Here is a 23,373-nt window from a genome sequence, read left to right on the forward strand (position 1 = left end):
AAGGGAGAGGGGTCTTGCAGACACAATCAGCACCCTGAGCTGCAGGCTGCTTCTGGCTCTGGTGGTGAGGTGAGCCTGTCACATAATTCTCTGTGATATGATACAGGTGGTATGATACAGATATGATACAACTTTTACACCAATAAAAGTCTTTAGCAGATAGAGAGCCTGTATTCTAGATTGGTAATACAGACTAACTGGGTGACCTGAATTATGTACACTTTAAAAAAGGATTCCTCTCTTCTTCCCCTAGACTAATGTTTAGGAGGCTTCTTAAAGGGTATAGGGGAAATCCTTCTAGGAGTAGCTACACAGTCCTGGTCAGCCTAAGAACTTCGTGTGAAACATGAGAAAAAGCCTTTGGATAAATGTGTTCTGGGGAGGAAGGGGATGGTCCAGGAGAGTCCCCAGAGCTTTTCTGAGAACAGCTGGCCCTGTGTGCCCCATGGGAGCAGAACCCACCCCGCAGCAAGGTCTTGCTAACTGGCAAGATGCACCCAGAGTCGCGAGGGAGAAAGGGCTTTCTCGTTCAGTCATGCACGTGGATGTGACCAGGGCAGAAGGGGATCCAGACAGAAAAGTTCATAGTGCTGGGGGGCTTCATCCCTTCCTGAACTTTTAATTTTGTAAAGGGGAAAGGAAGATCCTAACCCATGTGGTGGGATGGGATGCTTGTCCAGATGCGTCGCAGGGCCCATCCCAACTGCATTCCAACAATTCTTCTGCCTACTGCATTTCTCATGGACTTGCAGAGCCCATCCTGTGGCTTGTCTACCCTACAGTGCAGCCCGATGGCTTGCAGGGGCATTATCTGGGACCCAGCAACAGGGCCATGGAGGGGAAAGTCTGAGGGGATGAGTACGCTGTACTTACTTGCGAGAATGACCATGTCCATCCCCCAAAATATACTCATAATCCAGCCAACCATCACGATCGCCGTCAGGATCTGAATCAGAGCAGCAGCAATATTCAGCCAGAAGACACAACACATGTGCCTGTCGGGGAGGTCGGTCCGGGCTCCGCACAGCACAGTGAAAGCAGATACAAATGTTCCTAGGGAGAGAGCAGCAACAAAACACCCAGTGAAAGCCACGGCTTCATGCCAAATTCCTTCCCTTAGACCCACTTTTCATAGCATCCCACTTCTTGTGCTCCCACTGCAGTGCTGAAAAGCTGGAAACATTTTACAGAAGGACAAATGGAGGCACAGCCACTTCTCATTCAAACACGCTTCTGTCTCCCATTGAATTACACCAATATGTATACTTTAAAACCGGGACAGAAAAAGCACTTCGCATTTTGGCTCCCTCTCCCCCACCCCACAGTAACCACTTATGCACTGTAGGCAGTTTACACTGGACTGCTGTGTGTCTGTGGAAATACCACTCTACCTTTTTTCTGCCTGGTGGCTCTTCACTGGGGAGAACCTTTATGACACAGAAGCTCTAAAAGGGAAAACTGAACCCAGCGTTAGAGCAGAACTGGCTCTAGAAAGTTGTATGGGTCTGGCAATCTGTTACTATTTACAAATACTGCTCTAGAAGGAGCATGCACAAAAAAAGGCGTGCTAATGTGGCACCGCATCTTTGCACAAAGCTTTCCCCACTCACAAGTTGTTACCTGAGAGCATGTTTCAACAAAGCAGAAGCAACTAAACCAGTGCTGCAGCCAGGTGACCTGGTGTTGCAGCCCTTGGCTCTGCTTGACACCAACTTACAAAACTTGCAAACACCCTTCAGACTTCCTAAAACAATTCAGATGAAGGATCTTGTTGATGTATAAAAGTTAAAGCTGGAGGGAAAAAAACAGCACAGCAGCTTTTACAAAGATTCTTCCTGAATTTACCACATTGGACAAGCCTGATCATTTATTTGCAGCTGATGTCCTGGGCCCATGGCTAGCTGAAACCTACAGCTCGGGGAAGCCTTGTCTGTCCTACAACCAACCTGCAGAAATACACAGCATGGGCAAAGAGCAGAAGAAAATGTTTCTGACCCCTATAATGTACAAGCTGCTGGCCAGGATGTTCAGTCACCTGATCTAAGTTTGCATTTCAACAACTCTTATCATTGTCTTTGGGGTTTTTTTAATATAAGTACAGCATTGCTAAGGTAGGTACAGAGGTATAATGTGATTGTACTAGTTAACGTAGTTCTCTGAAATGCTTTCTTTAATGAATGCCTTCCTGCAGCATGATGTCCAGTGGTTCTGACAAAAATTGCCCTTTTTCCTATCAAAGGCTGGAAGCCTGAAAACACCCTGTAAGATGTGAATGAATTAACTCATCTTCAGTGCACACAAGTGCCGCCTTGAACTCAGGGGATGGAGGGAGTCCCTTGGCTTGACTGAAGATCAGGGGAAAACATTCAGTTTACACCCTTCCAGCAGACCTCACCAGACGGAGAGAGGAGAAGGATTTAGTTAGGAGCAAAATACCCTTTTGTCCTGCACTGCCAGGGTGGAGGAAGAAATAACCTCTTCCACTGCTGCCTCTTCTTCAGTGGGTCACAAGGATGACAGGCAGTTGAGATTCCAAAATGCTGGGGAAGGATGGCTACAGCCTATTTTTAATCTCACCACCCTCTGCAGGCTTCAACTCCAGCATCTTCCTAACACTCCACCAGCTCCTAAAACCCCGCTTGTCTTCCTACCACTGGCTCAATCTGATTTAGTACTCCCACCCGCTCCCTTTGCCGAAGCCGGGCGCGGAGCAGCCGCGGAGCGGCACTGCGGCGGAGGGGGGTGGGTGACCATGGCTGGGGCGGTTGGGGGGCAGCCCTACGGCAGAGCATCCCTGGCAGGGAAAGGGGCAGTGTCTTCTCCTGTGTGAGAAATCCCCTCCTGGGGCTCCGTCCTCTGACTGTTCGGCTTTCACAGGCAGGGTTTCATCCCCTTATCCACCAGAACAAAAAGATCTGCCTGGAGGAAAAGGGGAAATAATTTTAATCCCAAAGGATGCTGTATAAATTTCCCCGTTGCTTGTTAAAAGAAAGGCTGTCTTTTGCTTTGCTATCCATGTCTTTTGTGTCTTCCATGTGGGATTACATTAGATTTCTGACCTGCTTCACCTACCTTTTCTTTCTTTTATAGTTTCTCTGTAGCAGAAGGAAGCCTCAAATATTCCCCTATGCTTACTGAAACCTGTCTGCAAAGTTACACCACAGCACTCTCTGAAATTAAATATGGATTGAGGCAAGATCAGAGACTGAGTGTTCATGTTTTCCCATTAGGATGCAAAATCCTGCCAAATGGAAATGCATGTCTCTTTTTAAAATGAAAATGAGAATCTTCCCCTCTTGCCTTACCTTTAACTCTTCCAAGATGTGTTACAAAAAAGGTCATAAATGAGCAATAATTCTTAAACTACAGCTTCAAATCCTTCCAGTGAAGCTTTTAAGATTTTTACATCATTAAAGTGAGATGCTGAATTAGCTAATTAATCCCCTAAACACCACAGTGACTAAGCTAATGTCTAGTCCCATTGAGAAAGGAATAAAGCAAACAAAGCAGTTAAGTGCCCCTCTCTGGACAGGGAATTGATACAGAAACTAAGATTAAAATCCAGCAAACCTTGGATTCTCATTCCCTCTTCAGGCCACTTTCAGAGAGCCAATTAATTTTCCAGTGCCAGTGCACATTCTTTATTAATTATGATTAACCAATCTTTGGGAGGTTGTTGGCATTTTTAAATATAAGACTTGAGACATGCCAGCAGATGTTAAGATGGCAGCATTTTTCATCTAGTCCACATATGCTTTAAAATGTGAAGCAGAAGAATGCATTTGCCAAGGTAGATGTTTTCCCCCTAAGAATCTGTTGTAGTTACACATTGCCGAATATGGAAGTGCTTGCATCTGGAAGCAGAGGTGGAGAGAAGGAGGAGTAGGAAGAAGGCAAGCAAGCTGCATTTGTCAGAGCTGAGGCACCAAACCATTTCCCTTCCTGACGAAGCATTCAGACACCTCAATACCTATAGCCTAGAAATCATAAACTTGGTATGCAAACTGCAGCTGGGGTGATGTTGGCCAAATAAATCAGCTGCCCAAAAAGGTCTCAGGCTGTGAGTGTAACCAGCAAACACAAACTGCTAACTTTGCAAGCAGATGTAAACTAAAAGCCCCCACTGTTACGCCAGCGTAGCATGAGATAAGTGAAGAATATCAAGCATTTTTTATACCCAAAACACAGTAAAATATGGGATTATTCTAAATTGTGTATTAACACAGCCTCTTTGGGGACAGAGGGGAGGCAATGGGTAAATGATGTCCTCCTCTACGTAACGAGTCTGTTTATTCGGCCTCATGGGGCATCAGGGCCACTGCAATCGCCCGGCTGAGCCACACAGCCCGCCCGGCCCCGGGGCCAGCAAGGGCCCAGGGCTGGGCAGCAGGATGGGGGGGAGCTGGGCTTTGTCCTTCTGGAGCAGCTTTGGGGCGGAGGGGGAAGGCACCATGTGCAGCGAGGCTGAGAAGGGATGGGGGGCTGAGGTTGCTCTTTCAGCTCATCTTGTCTCACTTGGGGCAGCGTCAGCTAGCCAGGGCTCCACATGCCATTTTCGACAGGGAAGAAAACCTCTGGGAGCCTGTGTTTGCCTTTGCTGTCAGCTGAACTGGGGTATTTTTAGATTACACCAGTAAATATCAAAGGCTTTTTGTTTTCAACAGTTTAACCCCTTGAAGATGAAGGGGATGTGTTATCTGTAGGACAACACTATAAAGGAAGAGACAAAAGGAGGGGGTTTTGCCTTTCCTCTTCTCTCAGGTCCACCATCATGCAGGACGAAGTCCCCTCTCCAGTGTATGCTGGTACCCTGGCAGCCATGGCCGTCCCAAGAGCAACACCTGCTGGCTCCTAACCTCACAGAGCACACCAAAATAGTATGAGAGAGGAACAGTTTGGGTTTTTTCACTTAGAGGTAAAACTCACACCCTGGAGAGAACTCTCCTGGCTTACTATTGTTTGGGTCACATATCTGGGGTGGAAGAAGATAGGAGGTCAAGCCTATGGCCTGTCCTCAGCACAGCATCCTCTGTGCTATCTGAGTGCAGCAGTGATTGTGCTACGGAGTGTCTTAAGCTGCATTAGAGAAGTCTTTCTCTTCTATTTTTGCAAGAAAGCCTATCCTGGGCACTTCTGCGGGAGCTTCAGCCAGACATGGAGCTTGGCATGTTTCATGTGGAGGACCTGGCTTTGAGCAAACTTCTGATGGCACCTTCCCAGAAACATCAGAAGTGGGAACCTGGTTGGAGCCAGGGTACCAACCAGAGCCAGATGAGACACCAATGGCCACACTGTAAGTAATGTGAGCACACAGATAACTTGTTAGTGGGCTTCCCACTGACTACCAGATATCTGAAACTTCACAACAGAAAGCATCTCTGCTGCAAGGAAATCACGTCTGATGAGCTGCCCTCTTACAGGTGGAGAAACAGCAGAAACCCAAATTACTGCAGTCAGGTGCATCTTGTAAAGCTGCCGCTGCTGGTCATCGTCCCTACCCTACAAACGCCTGGAGCCAGGGAGGGGCTGAGAAACTCCCCTTCCTCTTCCTACAAGCCTGGAGGTTATTTAAGATGTTCTCCCATAGCACTGAGAATAAATAAGGTGGTGGGATAGTGCTTCTTTCCCTGCTCCCAGAGAGGAAAAATGGGACTATGTCATGATGCTGGATTACAGCTGCAGGTAAGCACAGGCAAAGATGGAGAGGAGAGTGAAATTTGAGGTGTCTGTGGGAGCATGGAAGGCTGTTGGATATATGATGGGAGATGTAGTTAATAAGTATGTGTTGTGTGGGGATGGGATGTAAATGTATAGGTTGTATTGTGTCAGGGGGGCTGTCTGTGTAGCAACACATCTGATATGCCTTTGAATTTTCTAAGTATAAACGATTATTAACTGTCATTAAACAGTGATGGCAAGTATATGAGGCAGATGTTGTGGATGGGCTGAAAATTCTTGAGATGTGCTGGTTCTTGCTTGTGTGAGTTAAAAAAATCTGTGTGAGAAGGGTAATAAAGATTGCACTTGTTTCCTTGGTATTACAGTGAATGTGATATCTATTTGTTAAGACAGCCTTGGGTCCTAAGTCTCCTGAATTTGTTTTTATGCTCTAGTTTGAACTTTAAAGACTGTTTCGGTTGTGGAGGCCTTTCATCCTTGGTATCAATCCGTATGTTAAACTGCAGTCCTTTGGATTATGATGAGGGAAAGAACTACTTAAACTTGCCCAGGAAAGGGCTATAGCAGCATCTGCTAATGACAAAAACTTTTCCCCTCTGCCTGTGTGGGTGGAGCTGAGCTACACAATAAAACAAAATTGCAAAGCATTAACACTCAGGGTGACTGCCTGCTGAAGTTTCCTGAAGCAGAGAATTGTTGGTATCTTTGCCTGAGGAAACAGACACAAGGTAAAAAAAAACCCTGGAAGTGTTCTGGCCTGTGCGTCCTCACCAGCATCCCGTTTCCCCCTTGCTGGAACTCAGTAGGGCTTAAGCTATATCAGAGAGAACCTGCCGACAGGTGTATCATCTAAACCCTCTGGGATGAGTGCTTTCTTTCCAAGCTTACTGCAGTGCTCTGAACAGAAAAGGCTGGTCCAGAAAAGTAACTGATCTAATTGTGTGTGAACTACCATGGCTCTTTCAGGTTGCAAGTGCAGGGCTATTGTCAGGGTCTCCACCATGTCTCTTCTTCCCATGGCCTCCTCAGAGAGCCGTGATTGTGGGTAGGGGAGCATGCAGCCAATCTCTCTGGTTTGCAGCAAAAGCAGAGGTGTGAGGATGTCCTCATGAGGAAGGTAACCATTCTCAAGTTCCTGGACCTGGCTCTGTGGCCACATGTGCTCCTTGGTTAGGAGGCAGGTTCCCACCCGTTTTCCTCCGAGGCATTGAAAGCAAGCGACACAAAACACCCAACCCACTTGCTATTCAGCCCCCCCCTGAAAATAGGTGCACACAACTGCAGCTACGCTCCTGGAGCAGAGCATCCAGCTGAAGTGTCTGTGGCCTTCTCGCACCAAGCAGCTTGGGAATGCTGAAGAATCTGTGCTGTTGCTATGGGTTGGGGCCAGTGCTCAGTCCAGCATACAGAGGCTGTCATTTACGTAGCAATTCTTTACTTGTTAGTGGATGCTGGACTTCTTGAAGGCAAGACTGCAGCATCACAGTGCTGCACCATCAGCAAGGTTTAGGTGTCCCACCCAAGAGAACATGCAACCTGAGTGCCACTGGCATCCCCTACATCCTTCCCCTTGTAGCTCATTTCAGCCATGGAAGTAAGCCGAGACTCAGTGCAATTACCTGGTTTTCTTCTAGAAATAATGGTAGTTTAGATCAACACCTTTAAAGTTTAATTAAACAGCCATTGGCAAGCTGCTGCTTCTTCCCAGTATCCATAAAGCCTACCTACCCCTGCCAAATACAGGGCAATGGGGGGGCTAGGGTGGATAGGTGGTTTTAATGATACAAGGACAAAGAAAAGCAGGAGCAGTGGACAGCTTAGAAAATAGAAGACTTGCTTGGTTCCAGGCAGCACCTCTTGGAATTGAAAATCTGAATCTCATGTGCACAGGCCAGGTGTGACTAGCACTGCTGCAAGGGGGGGAACATCAGTGATGTGCAGACACCTGGTGTCAGAGTGCCTGCAAATGCCAGGTCTCAGGCACAGTGGTGCGGGCAGGACCTGGGTAAGAACAGTGGGAGCTGAAGGGTCGGAAAGAGAGAGAAGAGAAAGGGAAGGAGGAGAGAGTGGAGGCAGCAAAAGTGACAGAACCTAGATGTTGCCATGGAGAGTAGCTCATGAATTTTCCTCCGTGGCCTGCTATTAAAAATGCTTTGTTTAGCTTCTGCTAGTATGTTGTTTTTATTTCCCCCTTCCATATCGGAAGGACATTCAAAGTGAGTTCTGGCTCTGTCTGGTCCTTTTGGCCTCACTATGGACAAAAATACACAGTTGCTTGACAACTGAGAGCTGGTGCTTGCAATTCTTGTTCCAACTCTCAAGTCTGCAGAAGGCAGGCTGTATACAGGATTAGCTTGTTGGTTTCCCCACGTATATGAAATATGTCCAGCATGTCCTAAAGCATTACATGCCCATGACTGACCACAACTGCTTCAGTACATTGTTGTAGCTCCAGCACTGAGCTCTGCATCTGTTTGTTATTAGTAGGTTTGTGTCATGTGGTCAGAAGACTTGACAGTGTTTATGTAGCATCTACAGAAGACAGCCCACATGCAAGTAAGATAACACTGCCTTTGCATCAAAAATGAGATTTTCCTCATATTTAATGCTTTAGAGAAGTTTACTCTTCTGAAAATACAGAGTTTTTTAACACAAACTTCAAAACTTGACTACAACAAACTTTCACAGACTTCTAAGGCTAAAAATATGTAGCAAAATCTTACATTACGTGGGGGGGGGAGGGGGCCGCACGAAGGTGAAGTGACTTACTAAGGCTTTAATTATACACAGAGCCATCGGCATTATTTTTACTCTGCAGCACTGCAATGTTTTGAACACTTACAAGCAGCCACCCATAAATAGTGAGATTGCGGTACAGCTTGTTCCACTGCCAGACATTCCACAATCCTTGGGTGAAGTTTTCCAATCCAGTCCTATGGTTTAATTCTGTTGACTTGATGCTTAAATTTAAGGGTGTGTTTGAAGTAGTTGAGATTGGAGCATTTCTGCTGAATGGTGATGCAGGGCCCTGCTGCATAATCTATGCTGGTGTAGCAGACCTCAGACTTCAGCCAGGACTTGCTGCTGCTGAGTTATTTTTGCAAGTTGTACCTGCCTGACTCCTGAACTAAACTAATTTTTTCCCTTCTTGTCTAAAAGATGTGGTCCCAGAACTGCCACCGACATTTTGCATTATGCTTTATGATAGTATGAACCACTTGACAGAACCTGTAATTTCCCAGAAGTAAAGGGAGGGGGAATATTGCTACACAGAAAACTAGATATAGGAAATGGGAAGGGTGCACCTACCACCTACTGTCACGGAAAACTAATTGCTTAAGATAAGCCTGCCTACACCAGAAGTGTCCTCTTCTGCCATGCTTCCAAGATAACATGCCACAAGGAGAAATCCTTTGCCACTTAGCACGGTATCTTAGCTGACGCTCATGTCAGTTCTCTGAACACAACAGCAATTTGTCTCTTACTCCCAGCTTCTTCCTGCTCTAACACTAGTACCTCTCCAATGGACATCTTTCCCAACCTGTTCTGGCTCCTGCTTGGGTCACTCGAGACTCTCTGGCTCTTCAAGTTGCTCCATAGTTATTCACTACATCTGTCCTGCTGACTGTGGTGGTATAAAGAGATGCCTTGCTGGATGTAAAGAAGTCGTTCTTTGGGCACAGCGAGCAGTCTAGCAGCTTGAGCTCCTCACAGACTAATCTGGCTTGCTTCTAGCCCACAGCTAGACTGGCTTGGTTAAAGCTGATAGAGTTCCTCAGTAATACTCTGCAGTTTGTAAGGTAGATCTGCTATGAAGCATACTACAGGCTGCCTGCATGTTAGGGTACAAAGAGCCAGGGACATGTCCCTTGTTCTGCAGCTAGACAGTGGCGCCACTATGAAAAGATACTGCAGCCTTGCTTCTGCTTGATGCTTACTTTTTTCTTTGCTAATGGAATGAGGAGAGAATTTGAATTAATTAGCATCCTTATTAAGTATGCTGGCATTGAGAGAAACAATGTAATTGGCTTCCAATTATAACAACAAACCTAAGGGCAAACAAAAGGCATGACCACCGTTTATAGCATAGGGTGCTTTGCTGTAAGCTCATTTGCCCTATGTGGATGCATTCCTGCTGCTCTGAAATTTTATCAGCAACTTAAAAGCTCTGTTTCATTGAAACAGCTCTACTTGCTGGTTTTTCTCTGCCGTCTCCTGCCATGCAGAACTTTCTGTATTTGTACTGTCTGTTATTAAACCAGGTGCTTCTTCCACCTCACGGTCCCCTCGCCTCCCACCAGCTAGCCAGGAACACCAGGCTGGGTGCTTTGCCATGGCTCTCCTAGTCCCAGGCTGCTCTGTGCTCACCCTCTTCAGGAGCTCAGGAACCAAGGGGACAGAAACAGCCTTCCACTAAAATATCTCTTATTTTTAAGACTATGATCTTAATTCACAATTCTTAAGCACCTCCAAAAATCAATTTTCTGTTTTCTTGATGTACATCCAGAGCCCTTCTATTTTATGTTATTGAAATAATTTGGATGTGGCTTTTCATCCAAACTTTACAAACCTGGAAGCTTCATGAGCAGAATGTCTGGAGCAAGCCCCTCCTCGTTTCAGAGTGGCCATGAAACTACCTGTTAAGGAAAGCTTTTTGGCTGATACCTCCAGTTCCTAAAGGCCCCTGGAAATCAGAGGTGTGAAACAGTGGAAAAATAATGAGGCTATGAATTTTTGAGAGCTTTCACAAAGGCTCTTGCCAATTATACAGTGATGAACTGAAGTTTATTCTTAATTATCTGTACCAGGGACAGCTCGCTCATGTCAGGCACAGAGCTGGAGGCAGGCTGGTGTGACCCTCCAGTCTTGACTTCCACACTAGTGTAGGGGCTCTGAACCACACTCAGTGTTTTACTGGGTGAAGCCAGATCAAATGCTCACTTGTTTCCCTGTCTCTGCCCTCCCAGAGGTTAATTAAGTGCTATTAGTGCCTGTCTCAGGGGGCTCTAATTGAGCAGAAGGAAAGGTGAAGGCTAAGGGCAGCGCAAGGGTCTGTCTCCCCTGCCCTGCCAGGCTGCGTTCAGCCGAGCAGCCACGGTTCGAGGTGAGGTCTGCAGCTCCACTGCCTCCATCCGTCTTCCTCATCACTGCCTTGCAACGAATTTAGCCCTTTGAAGCTACCTAACCACATTTGCTCTACCTGTGGAAGGATAGATTAACTACTTTTAAGATTCACTGAGCAGTGAATCTGAGCTTGCTGCAGTACCCTGGAGTCCTTAACTGTGAAGACGAACCATGTTAATTAGGAACTACCAAGACACCAGATAGAATTAGTCCTATTGGAAAGTTAGATGGGGATGCAGAGCAATTAGAGGTTTTGCTGCAGATCAAGACAGCTGAAATTGAAGTGTAATAAAGTGTGCCAGCCTCCAAAATCACACCAAAGTACAAGCTATCTTTTAAGTAGTGTAGGAATGTAAAACAAAACTCTGATATAAATGTCCAGAGATCTGCAGTGATAAGTGTGCAGGAGACTAACAAAAAGACCTTTTTTTTTTAATCCAGAAAACTCAGTGTGTGCATTTTATGAGCCAAAGTGTCCCAAGCAGGGACTTAAAGGGGACATGAGAGTTGTACTCTGTAGTCCTGAGGTGCAGTGCTGCACCCAGGAGTCTGGAATATGATTTGAGACAATAATTTGCATTACAGCCACTTGCTAAATAATTCTGATGCTGTAGCTTTATTCTTGTAGTGCCAGAGTAACATTGTTAAGGTGTTAACAACACTACTTTCCAAGTGTCTTTTCTATTTAGATAATCTTTGTCCCAGGAAATTTACCATCCTTCATGCACCTAACATGACAGGCTGTATTCCTGTTACTCTGTTCAGTGCTACCGTAAGTCAAATAGTGCCCAGGCCTTGCTATTTAAAGGACAGTTTTCACAAAAGCACTATTCCTTTTTAGATGAAAGGTAAACCACCTTATCTACGAAAGCCACTGCAAAGTTTCTGTTTTACTCATGTACATAACGTCTGAAGTATTTATATGATGCTCTACACTCTTAAGTTTGGCTTTGGCACCTTTGGGTGACTTGGACCGATAAACAAAAATCTAATTTTATGATAGTTTACCTAGTAGAAAATATAAAGCTGTCTTATCTCATTCAGCAAAACCATAGGGAACACTTTCTGCAGCTTAACTTTTATCCATTTTAACTGCAGTTTCCCACACTAACATCCCTGAACAGCACATTCAAACACGACTGATTCTATAGAAGAGCAATGTGGGATGAGGAGGACAATGATCCATGCAGAGCTGGGCTGCAACTAACCCACACACTCTTTGGTGAGGAGGGTGGGTGCTGTTAATTGTAGAGGTGAAGCACAGACCTAGAGTGAGCCTCCAAGCATGACCTGCTGTCTACAGTCTTGCGCCTACAGGGAAGATGGGGAAAAGATCTGGAGTCTTCCAGAGCCTTTTTTGCTTCCTGTGGAAAGACCCCAGGCAGACCAACAAAAGCAAGTCTTTGTTGGTAGTGGGGAAGCAAGCCATGGTACCTTATGCCTGACACCTCCCCAGTGCCGGCTCCATAAATAGAGCAGGCTGGAATGACCCATGACTTCACAGATTCTGTAAATATGAGCACCAGCCAAGACAAATTAATTCATCCCATTCTAAAGAGATGGTTTCTTATTAAGGTGGAGAAGATGTGGAGATTATGGAGGCTACTGCACTGTATCTGCATCAGCAGGTATCCCGGGATATTGTGGACAAGGTCCTGAGCAACCTGCTCTAGTTTAACCCACTTGGAGGAAGGACTAGATTACCTCCAGAAGTCTCTTCTGGCCTCAGCTATTCTATGATATTTCAGTAACTTTAACTATTCTATGCAAGGCTCAGCTGACCTGTTTTCCCAGAGCCATGTCCTCCTGTCACTATATGATTAAGAGCTCTTGAACATAGGATTCTTCAAGATTTTTCAAATTATTTTTGAAGAGCTGTTCTAGTTCTTAAACATCAGGTGCAAATACTCTCATAGCAATTGGTATGCCTGAGCAGAAAGCATGCTTGTGGGTTGCTGATCATGCCAAAACAGGTGAACTTCAAGTCAACAGCCCCCTGCCTTTGACATTGCCCCCCTGAGTATATGCATGCTCCTATCAAACAGCCAGCCTTTGAGGGGAGCTGCCTTTGTACCACAGGGAAATAGCACTTTACATAGAAGTGTCTTCTTTCTTTAGAAGTAAAAGAAATATTGACTTTGATTAAATGGTCATTCCTTTTTGGTCTGAAAGCAAAGCAAAGGGAAACACCACAGCTCAGTTGAGCAGGTCAGAAACAGACAAATACTGGGTCCTGTTCATACGCTGGGTTATCCACAAACAGTTAATGCCACTTGGCCAGCCAAGATGTGCCCAGCAAGGCCTGGGCCTCTGCACAGCCACGTAAGTGGGCTTGCGGGATTTTACAGGTGGTCTTTTCATCTGAATGCCCCCTACACTCCTGTTCTCTAGGAGTTGTTGAATTCCCAATTTGCAGGAAATAGCATCTGATTTATACTTATTTCCATTACAACGCAGGTTTTCCCTTTACCAACTAATTTCCAGTATCTGCCATTTAGCTACAGGTCAGCATTAGATAAAAATACATATGCATTTGTTTGTAGATATCACAAAGAGCCAAGTTCCCAACATCACAATATAGCACATAATTATTCTGAGTGAAATATGAAAAGTAATACCTCTATTATACAATGATTCAAGGACAGCATTCTTCAAGAGGTTAGAGAAGATTTATATGAAGTGAGATATACCAGGTAAAGTGTTATACAAAGAGAAACTGGAAATTATCATAGTTTTACCTTGCCTGTTCTTTTTTATTCTCATGCTAAATATGTTACAATAAGGTTAGGGACAATAGTAAAATGGTTCAACTCACCAAGCAAAACTGCTGGAAGCACTTATCTAAATGTTAAAGCGTGCAGCTGAGATGAGATTCAGACTTTTACATGTCCTTTCCTGCCTTACTGAGAAGCCATCAGACTAGGGCAGGGGACCAACCCTGACATTGGCATCATAACACAAGATTTTACAACATAAACAAAGATGTTGTTTCTCTGCTTCTGCATGTCCTCCAGTTTGACAAACTGGAATTCACTGTGGTCAGTTCTTAACCAGTTTTCCATTGCGTTTTCAGAACAGGGCTGTTTTTTGGGGGGATATCAATGCTGCAGAGGAAAAGGAATTCACATTTGCTATTTGTGTCCCAGCCAGAGCCAAGACCAACTTGTGGCAGGCAATGTATGAACCCCAGAAGATTCTGTCTGCCCCAAAGAGTTCATACTGCAGTTCTTGAATACCCCTCAAGCTATTCCTGCCATATCTTCTCAGGAACTGGTGTTATATCCTGTTTCTCTCAAGAGCCTGTGGGTCTTGGGAGCAGTTCAGAAAAATCTCCATAACCTCCAACCCACTGAGGACCACCATTTGGACCTTGCGTGGCTCCCCCAGTTCAGGACTCCAGAGCAAGCAGCAGGGAAAGCAGAGGAACACATCTCCTTCAAAAGAAGGGGTGGGCGTAGAGGGAAAACACTTCTTGAAAGGGCAGGCTCAGCTGCGGGACCATCCGTCTAACCTTTATTCGTTCCCACGTCGGCGTTCTCTTCCTACTGCCAAAAAATACATCTATATTGGGCCCAGATTCATCTCTGACATAAATACATTGACTGCCACAGAGTTACACTGGGGATTAATTTGGCTCATCAGGTCTAACCTGATCTTGGCAGCAATTCAGAAGTGCAAACAGCAGAGAGAGTTCTTTTAAATAATAGTAACAGGTCATGGCAAACATTATATGCCTGCTGCTCTGTAAGGCTGATGAATTAAATCCAAACGGGAACTCGAACAGGGCTAACATAAATATGCATCCATGCAATTTGAGCAGAATTAGAAATTGTAGAAAAATGATCCTATATGCATACATGCACTTTCCTAATGTTCTAGCAAGTCTGTTGTGCTGTACAAGGAACAAGCTCTGCTCAGTATAGCAGCCAGTGTTACTTTCCTTGCTCCCAAGCTGAGCAGGACTGTGGTGCCCAGTGATCCTGGCAGGCTCTCCAGGTTCACCTTGTGCCCAGAAGCTGTGCAGCTGTGAGACCAGTTATCTAGCTCCTGCAACCTCACAGTGTCTATAACAGCTGATTGTGATTTAAGCTCATTTCTGGCCTGGATTCACTGTATCAGCATTCACACTACCAGGTGAATTCAGTTTATGGGACTGCACAGCTGAAACCAAGGTAAAGAATGACATGTTACCCCACTACAGAAAAAGGCTTCTTTGTAAATCTCCTACCTTGACAGAGTTGTGGTAGTCATGCAGCTCCACCAGTCTCTCCAGCTACCCTAACCAACTTCCTCCCTCCCTTTGCCCCTTACCTCAATTTTATCCTCTTTTACAAAGGAGGCTTCTGTTGCCCTCTGCTGAAACTGTTCTCACTAAGGTCTGCAAAAAGTCTGGGTGAGTGTTAGGACCTCTGCTCCATTTGAAGTATTTCTGGCTCCTAAACTGCTCTGGAACCTCTTAGGATCTTTGACATCTAGCCATCTGCCTTTTTTTTCTCTCCTACCATGTCCTCGACATTTCTTACTCTGCATCACCATCCTTCTCTTCCTACTTCACAGAGGCACAGACTGAGCCTTTACAATTCCCTTCCCCCTGTTTTATGTTCCCTCCATACCATGCCTTCTTTAAACTTCATCTGCACACAAGCCTTCCTGTGCCATCTTCACCTCTATGCCAGTGACTCAAAATTCTGCATCTCTTTAGGACACTTCTCCCATGTCTTGCCCAGTCTTTCTAGTATCTCTGCTTGAACATCCTCTTGTCTTAAAGACAGTGAAGTCAAACTCAATTTCCCTGCATGTTGAATGTTTCTCACTAATGACACCACCAACCACCAGCTTTCCATCAATCAGGCTTGCAAGTGAAGAGAAAAGGAGGAGAATTATGTATTCAATTCCTCCTCCTCCTTTTCCCATGCATTCAGGTCACCCTAAATACTATTCCTTTTTCTCTATCACATCAAGTTCAATGTTTTTCTTATCCTACACTCACTTAAATCACTATAGCCTCCTCTCCAGGCACCATTCTCCACACACCATATCAAATGCTGTCCACTCTAAGACTTTACTTTTGGAGCTGATTAACATCTGTTGCTGTTATCATTTATATACCCTGCAACATAAAACCCCTGTCCTTGAACTAAGGATCTGTTGTACTTCCTGTGTGACACAAGGTAAACTTGTTGCAACAATTTATTTCTGTAATTAACAAATGTTCCCATCCATACTAGGAATTTACAAAGGCCAGATCAGTTAAACCACTGTTGTGTGGTTTATTTTTTATTTTTATTTTTTTAAGATGAATGAATAGGTCAGATATTCTTTTTACACACAGGTATCTACAGTTCTACCCACCCAAATGACAGAAAACTATACTTTATCCTGCCCAAAGTCGGTGAGTAGTGGCAGAAAGCAAGCTGTTCGTTAACAAATTGTGGTGAGTCCATGCTTTTTTCCACCCCTCCCACCCCACTTAAAGAATGGGCTACCTTGTGCTTGCTGAAAGAGCTATATACCACAATGTTCTCTTCCTACTCAGGAATTTCTTACTCTTCTATGTTAATCCCTACAGGTGCCTGAAGTGTGTTTCTACAGTCATTAGATCTTCGTACATTTAAGCATTAAATAACCCCACATTTCCAGCTAAAATAATTATTTTTTCTTCCATTTTAGTGATAAAAATGTAGCATTTTTTCTTCCCTCACATTTTGCAAAATTTCTAGTATAGTTTTGTACAAAAGCAACAATCTGACACATTAGAGCTATTCTGCCATCTTTTATTGTGCCTGCAATGAAAAAAAATAAGCATGTATTTTTAGCTGACTGTGCTACACAGAACAATCTGATAGCAGAAGCCTGTTATTGTCATTCAAAGCAACATTTGTTTAACCAGATGCAGTCATGAAAAATTACCTTAAAATTACAATTAGTATTTTCTAGAGAATGTCTGTTCCATGCAAAATCCAAAGATATCAATGCATCAAGACATCACAAAGCAGCTGCATCTTGTTAAACATTCCTTGGAGACAGACTGGAACAGGACCACCAACACTCAGAGACGTCAGAGCCATCCACAGCAAACCACATGTCTCTATCTCAGACATTAGGGCGATTAGGACAGTGCAATCATCAAAGCAGAACAGCCTCCTGTAGGATGTCAAGTTCGTAATGATTACATTGTGCTCCACAAATGTCCTATGGCAGCTCCTTGCAGGGAAAGGCAACAGCAAGTTGGTGCACAGGACAGTAGGGGAGAAGGGAAGTTTAGGTTCAAGATCCATAGATCAAATTCCTTAATGGGAAGTTCCTAAAGGTTGGGCAGACTGCCTTACTTCTCACCCAGAAAGTACTCCTCGCATAGAAAAGGAGTTTCTGCACACAGCAAATAGCACTGGGTGCTTGTGTCTGGGCTGAGCAAAATCAGAATCATGGGTGGGTCTGGAGTGTAGGTGGAGCAAACTAGCCTAAATGCATGATTTGTGAAGGATCACTAAGCACAGAGCAAGCTCAAGGCTGCAGATCTCCCCTGGCAGTTCCTACTGTATTCTTCTGCAAGAAATTAGAGGCAGCCCAGGACTCTTTAGAAATCTTTGTATTCACCTTTTCATATTGCTCTGTACTCTTCTCAACTGTTGCAGAAGGCCCAAGTATTTTTGGGCCCAACACTCAGCTCGCCCTGCTCTTTCCAGAAACAGCTTCAAAACCAACCTCTTCTTGCATAGGTAGAATGGATATTGCTGCTTAAGCTCCCCAGTAATTCTGTCTCTGCTCTCGAAGGGAACTAGGCAAACGTGAGCTGCCATCAGGATTGTGTTTGGTCTTTTGGCTGGATGTCTGGAAACGGGAACAATGCTTTGCACAAAGCCCACCATGACTTACCTGAGAGATGGTGTGGCTGGCAGCAGGATGCTTCAAGCCAATGCACGTGCTAGTAGCTACGGGTCATGTGGAACTAGCTCTTCTTTTTGCCCATCTGACAGAAAGCAAGACCAGATTTGGGGTGGGACGAGAGTAGGAAGAGGATTGGACAGAGTAAGACAGTGTGATCAACTCCCCTCACTGTTAATTGAACTGATACTGATCAAAAAATACATAGAAGGCCAGTCAAAGGCTACTACAATACTGGGATGCAATTACAACTTGTGGGTTAGGAAGTCCCTAAACCACAAGATACCTAACGGAAAAGGAGTAGCAGGAGAAGGTGCTGGCACATTTGCTGACACATTGGCTGGCTGTACAAAACAGAACCTGTCTGGTGCTGTGGGAAAGTTCTGTCTCGCCATCACTAGCTGAGTGGCAAATCATACAAGACAGGCACAGTCTGCACCGTGCAAGGGATCCATGTGAAACATCACATTTCTAAATCTGAGATTAAGGCAATACAAGTCTATTGGAAAAGTGCTTTTCATTTTCCAGTTAGTGAAGATTAACAGCTGAGCCAAACTGCTTTGCTGGGAGAGAACACGAACATAATTCTTATCCTTCTCACACGTCTGGCCCTAAATTATTTATAATCCTTCAATATTTTTTTAACATTCACAAATAACTCTGCATGTATTTTTCTACTTTTTCTGTTTTAAACATACTGTCACTTCTAGTGCCTGTACTGACCAACAGCAGCAATTCATCTACTTCTCTATACCTTAGCGTTTCATAAGTATTAATGATACCCCAGTGCATGTCTGTGTAATTCTGTATGCTAGCCTTCTCTTCCTTCTATTGAAAAACAAAAGAAGGAAGGCAGAGAAGCTAAAGCATGGACTTTTGAAAACACTTAGGCGTCTAATTCTCACTGAAATCAAGGAATTCCAGGCTAATCATGCCTGAGGCCATAGTGAAAGAGCTGTCAGGTTACTCAATCAGATTCTGGCTGTCATAGTTTAGCCTCACTGCCCACCAATGCTTCTGGCAACAATGGAAGTGAAACATACAGATTAGGATTATGAGTATGTACCAGAAAATGAAGATACTACAGGATATTAAGAATGTTTGTCTGAAAAGTCTATTTCCTGTGCTGCCATATTTCTTCCTGTTTAAGCAGTGCTAATGATATATGCTGGGGTTTATATGACTTGAGGCGACCAGAACTGGTCCAATAGCATATTATCAAATGTTCATGCTATGCAACTATACGAGGCTGAAGATGACCAGCTGCCAGGCAATTAACCTCTTTTTAGTATAGGTTATAAGGCCGTATCAGAGTCAACAGAAGGGAAAATGCATCTATGTCACAGCAGATTCAGTGCAAAGTCTTATCAAAGCTCTCCTAATATTAAATTTATCTTAGTTTAAACATGGCTTTGCATGGAGGTACTACTAGATGTTTTCATCTGCTGTCTCTTGATGTGAGGTGGTATGCCCCCAGCTAGGGCGTGGAACAGACACTGTTACTTCAGACATAACAGCTTAAACTGCCACAGTCAAGTTTCTGATGGAGTTGTCAATGCCCCACAAGCCAGACAAGAGTGAGAAGGGAAACCTTTCCACATTAGTCATTGTAACCCGAGCCTACTGCCAGGTGTCCTCCTGGTTGGCTAGGGTGAAGTGAGGAGAGGCAGTCACCAGTTCCCAAGATTCATCTGCCCTCATCTGTCAGCCTCATTAGTAAATACAGCAGCTCTCAATGCCACTGATATGGAGAATGCAGGGACCTCTCTCATACTTTCTATACCATAGATAATGCATAAAATAAAGAACATTGTGAACATCCAGCACATCCTTCAAGGAAGGGATCTAAATATCACCAGGAGCAGTGCAGCGACATGTGCTCAAGGTGTTCCACAGTCAGCAAAGCTATCGTGATTTTAGACTGTACTAGAGGAGGTTATAATGGCATTACAGAAGTCAGTGAGGTGCTGTGGTAGGTTGACCTTGGCTGGCTGCCAGACGCCCATCCAGCTGCTCTCTCATTCCCCTCCACAGGAGAGAGGGAGAAAATAAGATGAAAAAGTTTGTGGGTTGAGATAAAGATGGTGAGATCACTCACCAATTATAGCCAAAGGCAAAACAGACTGGACTTGGGGAAAATACATTTATTGCCAATTAAAATAGGTTTGGATAGTGAGAAACAGACAAATTAAAACACCACCTCCTCACTTCATTTTCTGCTTGCTCCCAGGTTCAACTTCACACTTTCATTCCCGATTCCTGTACCCCTGTCCCACTCCGAGCAGCACAGGATGGATGGGGAATGGGGGGGTTGTGGTCAGTTCACAGCAATTCCTCTCTGCCACTCCTTCCTCCTGATGCTCTTCCCCTGGCCTGGTGTTGACCATTCGATGGGCTGCAGTCCTTAGGGACAAATCTGCTCTCACATGGGCTCTCCACAAGTTGCAGTTCCTGTCAGGAGTACCTGCTCCAGCATGGGCTCTCCATGCATGTCTCCTCCAGCTGTTCTCACAGAGGTGTCCCCCCTCCCCTGCAGCCCTCTGATGACAAAACCTTGCCACTAATACACATACACTTTGGAAAAGAGCTAGAGAAGAACTAGTGGGAAGAGCAACAATAGTAATTACAGAAATTAAATGTGAGGACTCATGAGAAAGATTAGGAGGTCTAAACTTCAAAACTATACAAATTACATGAGACATGGTGAATGTACATGCATTAGGAAACAGCATGGAGGTCAGATCTACTTATGAGTTCTTGTAAAGACAAGATTCAGAAAGATGTGTGGGCAATGCATGATGTATTTTGAAACTGTTAGAGTAAATGCCTTATTCTGCAAACCAGTTAATGGGTAGCTTTCATCTGACCTAACTTCAGATATCTGCAAGGGAGGCATCTCAATCTGAGCCAGTTACCCTTTGCAGTCAAAAAAAAAAAAAATAATAAAAAAAAAAAAATAAGGAGATGGGGGCCCCCAGAGGGTGTGATTCACTTAACCTATTTTAGAAAAGAGATGAGTCACACACTGGTAGTGCCTAATTCCTCCCCACAGATTATAATGGCAACCAACTCAGATACACAGGTAGATGAATCCCACCTAATATGTTCAATAAAAAGAACATTTGCCATTAAGCTATTTTGACTAAATACTACTAATATAAATTACCTCCTACTTCAGTGTATTGGCTAGCTAATTAACTCCTTTAGGAGGAGCTTTTGCTACTGGCAGGTTATTGCATTCAACTTTCTTCATTACAGATCTTCCTCCGAAACATCTAGTACAGGATACAGTATGAGGTACAACAGAGCAAGGACTTCATTCTGCAGGATTCCTATGCCCTCAGTGTAGAATACAGCCATGTTATGCAGACAGAGGGACAACAGGCAGGACCTAATTGTTTATTGTATTCCTGGAATACCAGTTTTTAAATGTTATTTTTGCCATTCTTCCCTGTTGAGAAAGAGAAGTAAAGACGAGTTCTTTGTTCTGATCGTTACAGTTTATCAAAAGGACTTTGGTCATTGCCTGAAGGCTTTGCAATGCTGATGAAATGCTCCTGCAACAGCAGGAAGACATCTAAATTTGATGTTTCTAACTCCTTTCATACTGCTTTTCTTCTTGAGGGTATCTTTTTCCAACATGACAGTGTTTGCATGGCTCAGATGAGCCCTGTTGCTAAGAAACAAGTCCCAACTGTGCCTTTAAAACCCTGCTTTTAAACATACAACTCAAGGAAATATTTTTCTTTTCATTACGCTGTATTGTGTGTTTTCATTAGGATTTCTTTTAACTCAGATCTGACTCTTGGGGTTACATTTCTATCGCAACCTTCTGGGATAGGATGCATTCTTTTTCCATTGTCTGTACAGTGCTATGGTCACCTACACAGTTGCATAAATAATATATTTTAAAATACTACATTTTAAGGTCACAGTAAGGCCCCATTTTGCACACAATTGTGGTGTAAACAAGAAGGAATACAGTGGAGCCTACTTACAGCAATTATCTTTTAATATTAAACTGGAAAGCACAGTACAAATCAGTGTTCTTTCAAACGGCAACTCTAGGGTGCATCTGTGCTTGCTTGGTTTTAGTTTGGGGTTTTTTGCCATGTACTAACTAAAACATGCTGAAATTCCCCTTGTCTGTACAAGATACTGTGAAGCTTTCATAGGCATAAAGCAAACTATAGGATGATGTGAGGGAGTAACCAGCACATCCGAACTACAAACTGCCTTGTCCATCCTACCTATTTATTGCGCTTTCACTAATGCGTGGCACAGACAACACCCTGCTTCCTGACAAACAGAAAGTCCAAGAGTGATGGAAGTGGTTCATTAAAAAGACGTTTCCTTGGAAGAGATTAATGGAAACTAAAGTACGGTTGTGAGATTTGAGGCACTGAATTGCAAGAAGTCCATGTAGTTTCTCTTGCCAGTTCTGCCACAAACCTCCTCAACAATCTTCAGAAGGTTATTTCCTCTGACTTTTCCACTCAGACTTCAAACAGTCTAAGTATGTGACATAACCCTTCATATTTCTGTACCGCAACAGGACTTAAGTGTAGTCTGCACTTCATGGTGCTACTGAAACCCCTGCTCAACTACCTACTTGGCACTTCTCACTCCAGTAAACAGTGGACTTCTCAGGAGGGACTTACGTCACAGTCACTGGAATAAGGTCTCACGTAATTTAGGTACCATTCCTTTTACAAAATATACTAAAGAACACTTACTAGGGTATGATAAAGTGTCATAAATATTTAAAACAAAACCATATTTGTAACGGAGAAAGCAGAATAATTTTTGTGATGCAGCAGCCTCAGATTTTTAGCTTTGGTTGCTGGCTAATGTGGGATATACAATTCTCAGTGGATGTCTTACTTGGTACTGCAACTTAGGAAGAGTCTTCTCTAGTTTTAAGTGCAATGTAAGAGCTCAGTTCTGCAATGTTTCTTTACAGTAAGTAAAACTTATTCACAGGAACAACCTCAAGGGGCCAATTCAATGTTACATGAAGCAAAAATGCTGAGCCGAAGTGAGACAAAATGGTTCTAGAGGCTCAACACCACATTGCTCCGCATGGTGTAGATTCTCAGTTCAGACAAGTGGGTTTAGACTGAAATGGGAACATTTTATACCTGTTTTGCACTGGTTCAAATGATTGACTGTTGCTCCAAGCAATGTGACCTGGAGTCCACAGAGCGACTAGAAGGGGGGCATCCTCTCTGTCCAGTTCCACCTTGGCACACAGAGTAAATGAGCACTGAAAGAACATCCAGTGGATTGAAGGCACTGACTTGAAAGCAGAACATACATGCACATGGGCCAGATTTTCAGTTGTACCGTATATACCATATTTTAGCTAATAGAAGAAAAATCTTTTATTCTTTGTGTCAATAATACTAAGGGTGGACTGTTACCATTTATTCATCACAGCTTCAGTAAAAGAAGTATTCAGTGTGTAACTGCCAAGCAAGAGTGGTTCCTGGGAACTAAGGCTTGGTTTAAACTCTATTGCTGGTTCCACCACAGGTTTCTTCTAAGTATCAGCTGCACACAGCACAAGGAGACGGATCCTACTTTTAACGATGTTGCCTTGAATCTACCATCCAAAGTGGGAATACTGAGGCTTAACTCTGATGGAAAGGAGAATTTGCACGTTGGCACCCTTGTGTGGAGTTA

The 23,373-nt window shown here is 44.1% G+C and overlaps 1 protein-coding gene across 4 annotated transcripts in view; it reads right to left on the reverse strand.

Moving 5' to 3' along the window:
- STUM (stum, mechanosensory transduction mediator homolog) overlaps window positions 1-23,373 on the reverse strand; it is a 48,897-nt gene that overhangs the window by 13,768 nt on the left and 11,756 nt on the right. For all 4 annotated transcript variants that reach the window (XM_042789831.1, XM_042789832.1, XM_042789829.1 and 1 more), the window contains exon 2: window positions 874-1,053. In XM_042789831.1, the coding sequence (XP_042645765.1) occupies window positions 874-1,053 (180 nt within the window). The remainder of the gene's footprint in view (window positions 1-873; window positions 1,054-23,373) is intronic.

The sequence above is a fragment of the Tyto alba genome, unplaced genomic scaffold (assembly GCF_018691265.1).
Source record: "Tyto alba isolate M040663 unplaced genomic scaffold, T.alba_DEE_v4.0 Super-Scaffold_16, whole genome shotgun sequence".
NCBI classification, from domain to species: domain Eukaryota; kingdom Metazoa; phylum Chordata; class Aves; order Strigiformes; family Tytonidae; genus Tyto; species Tyto alba.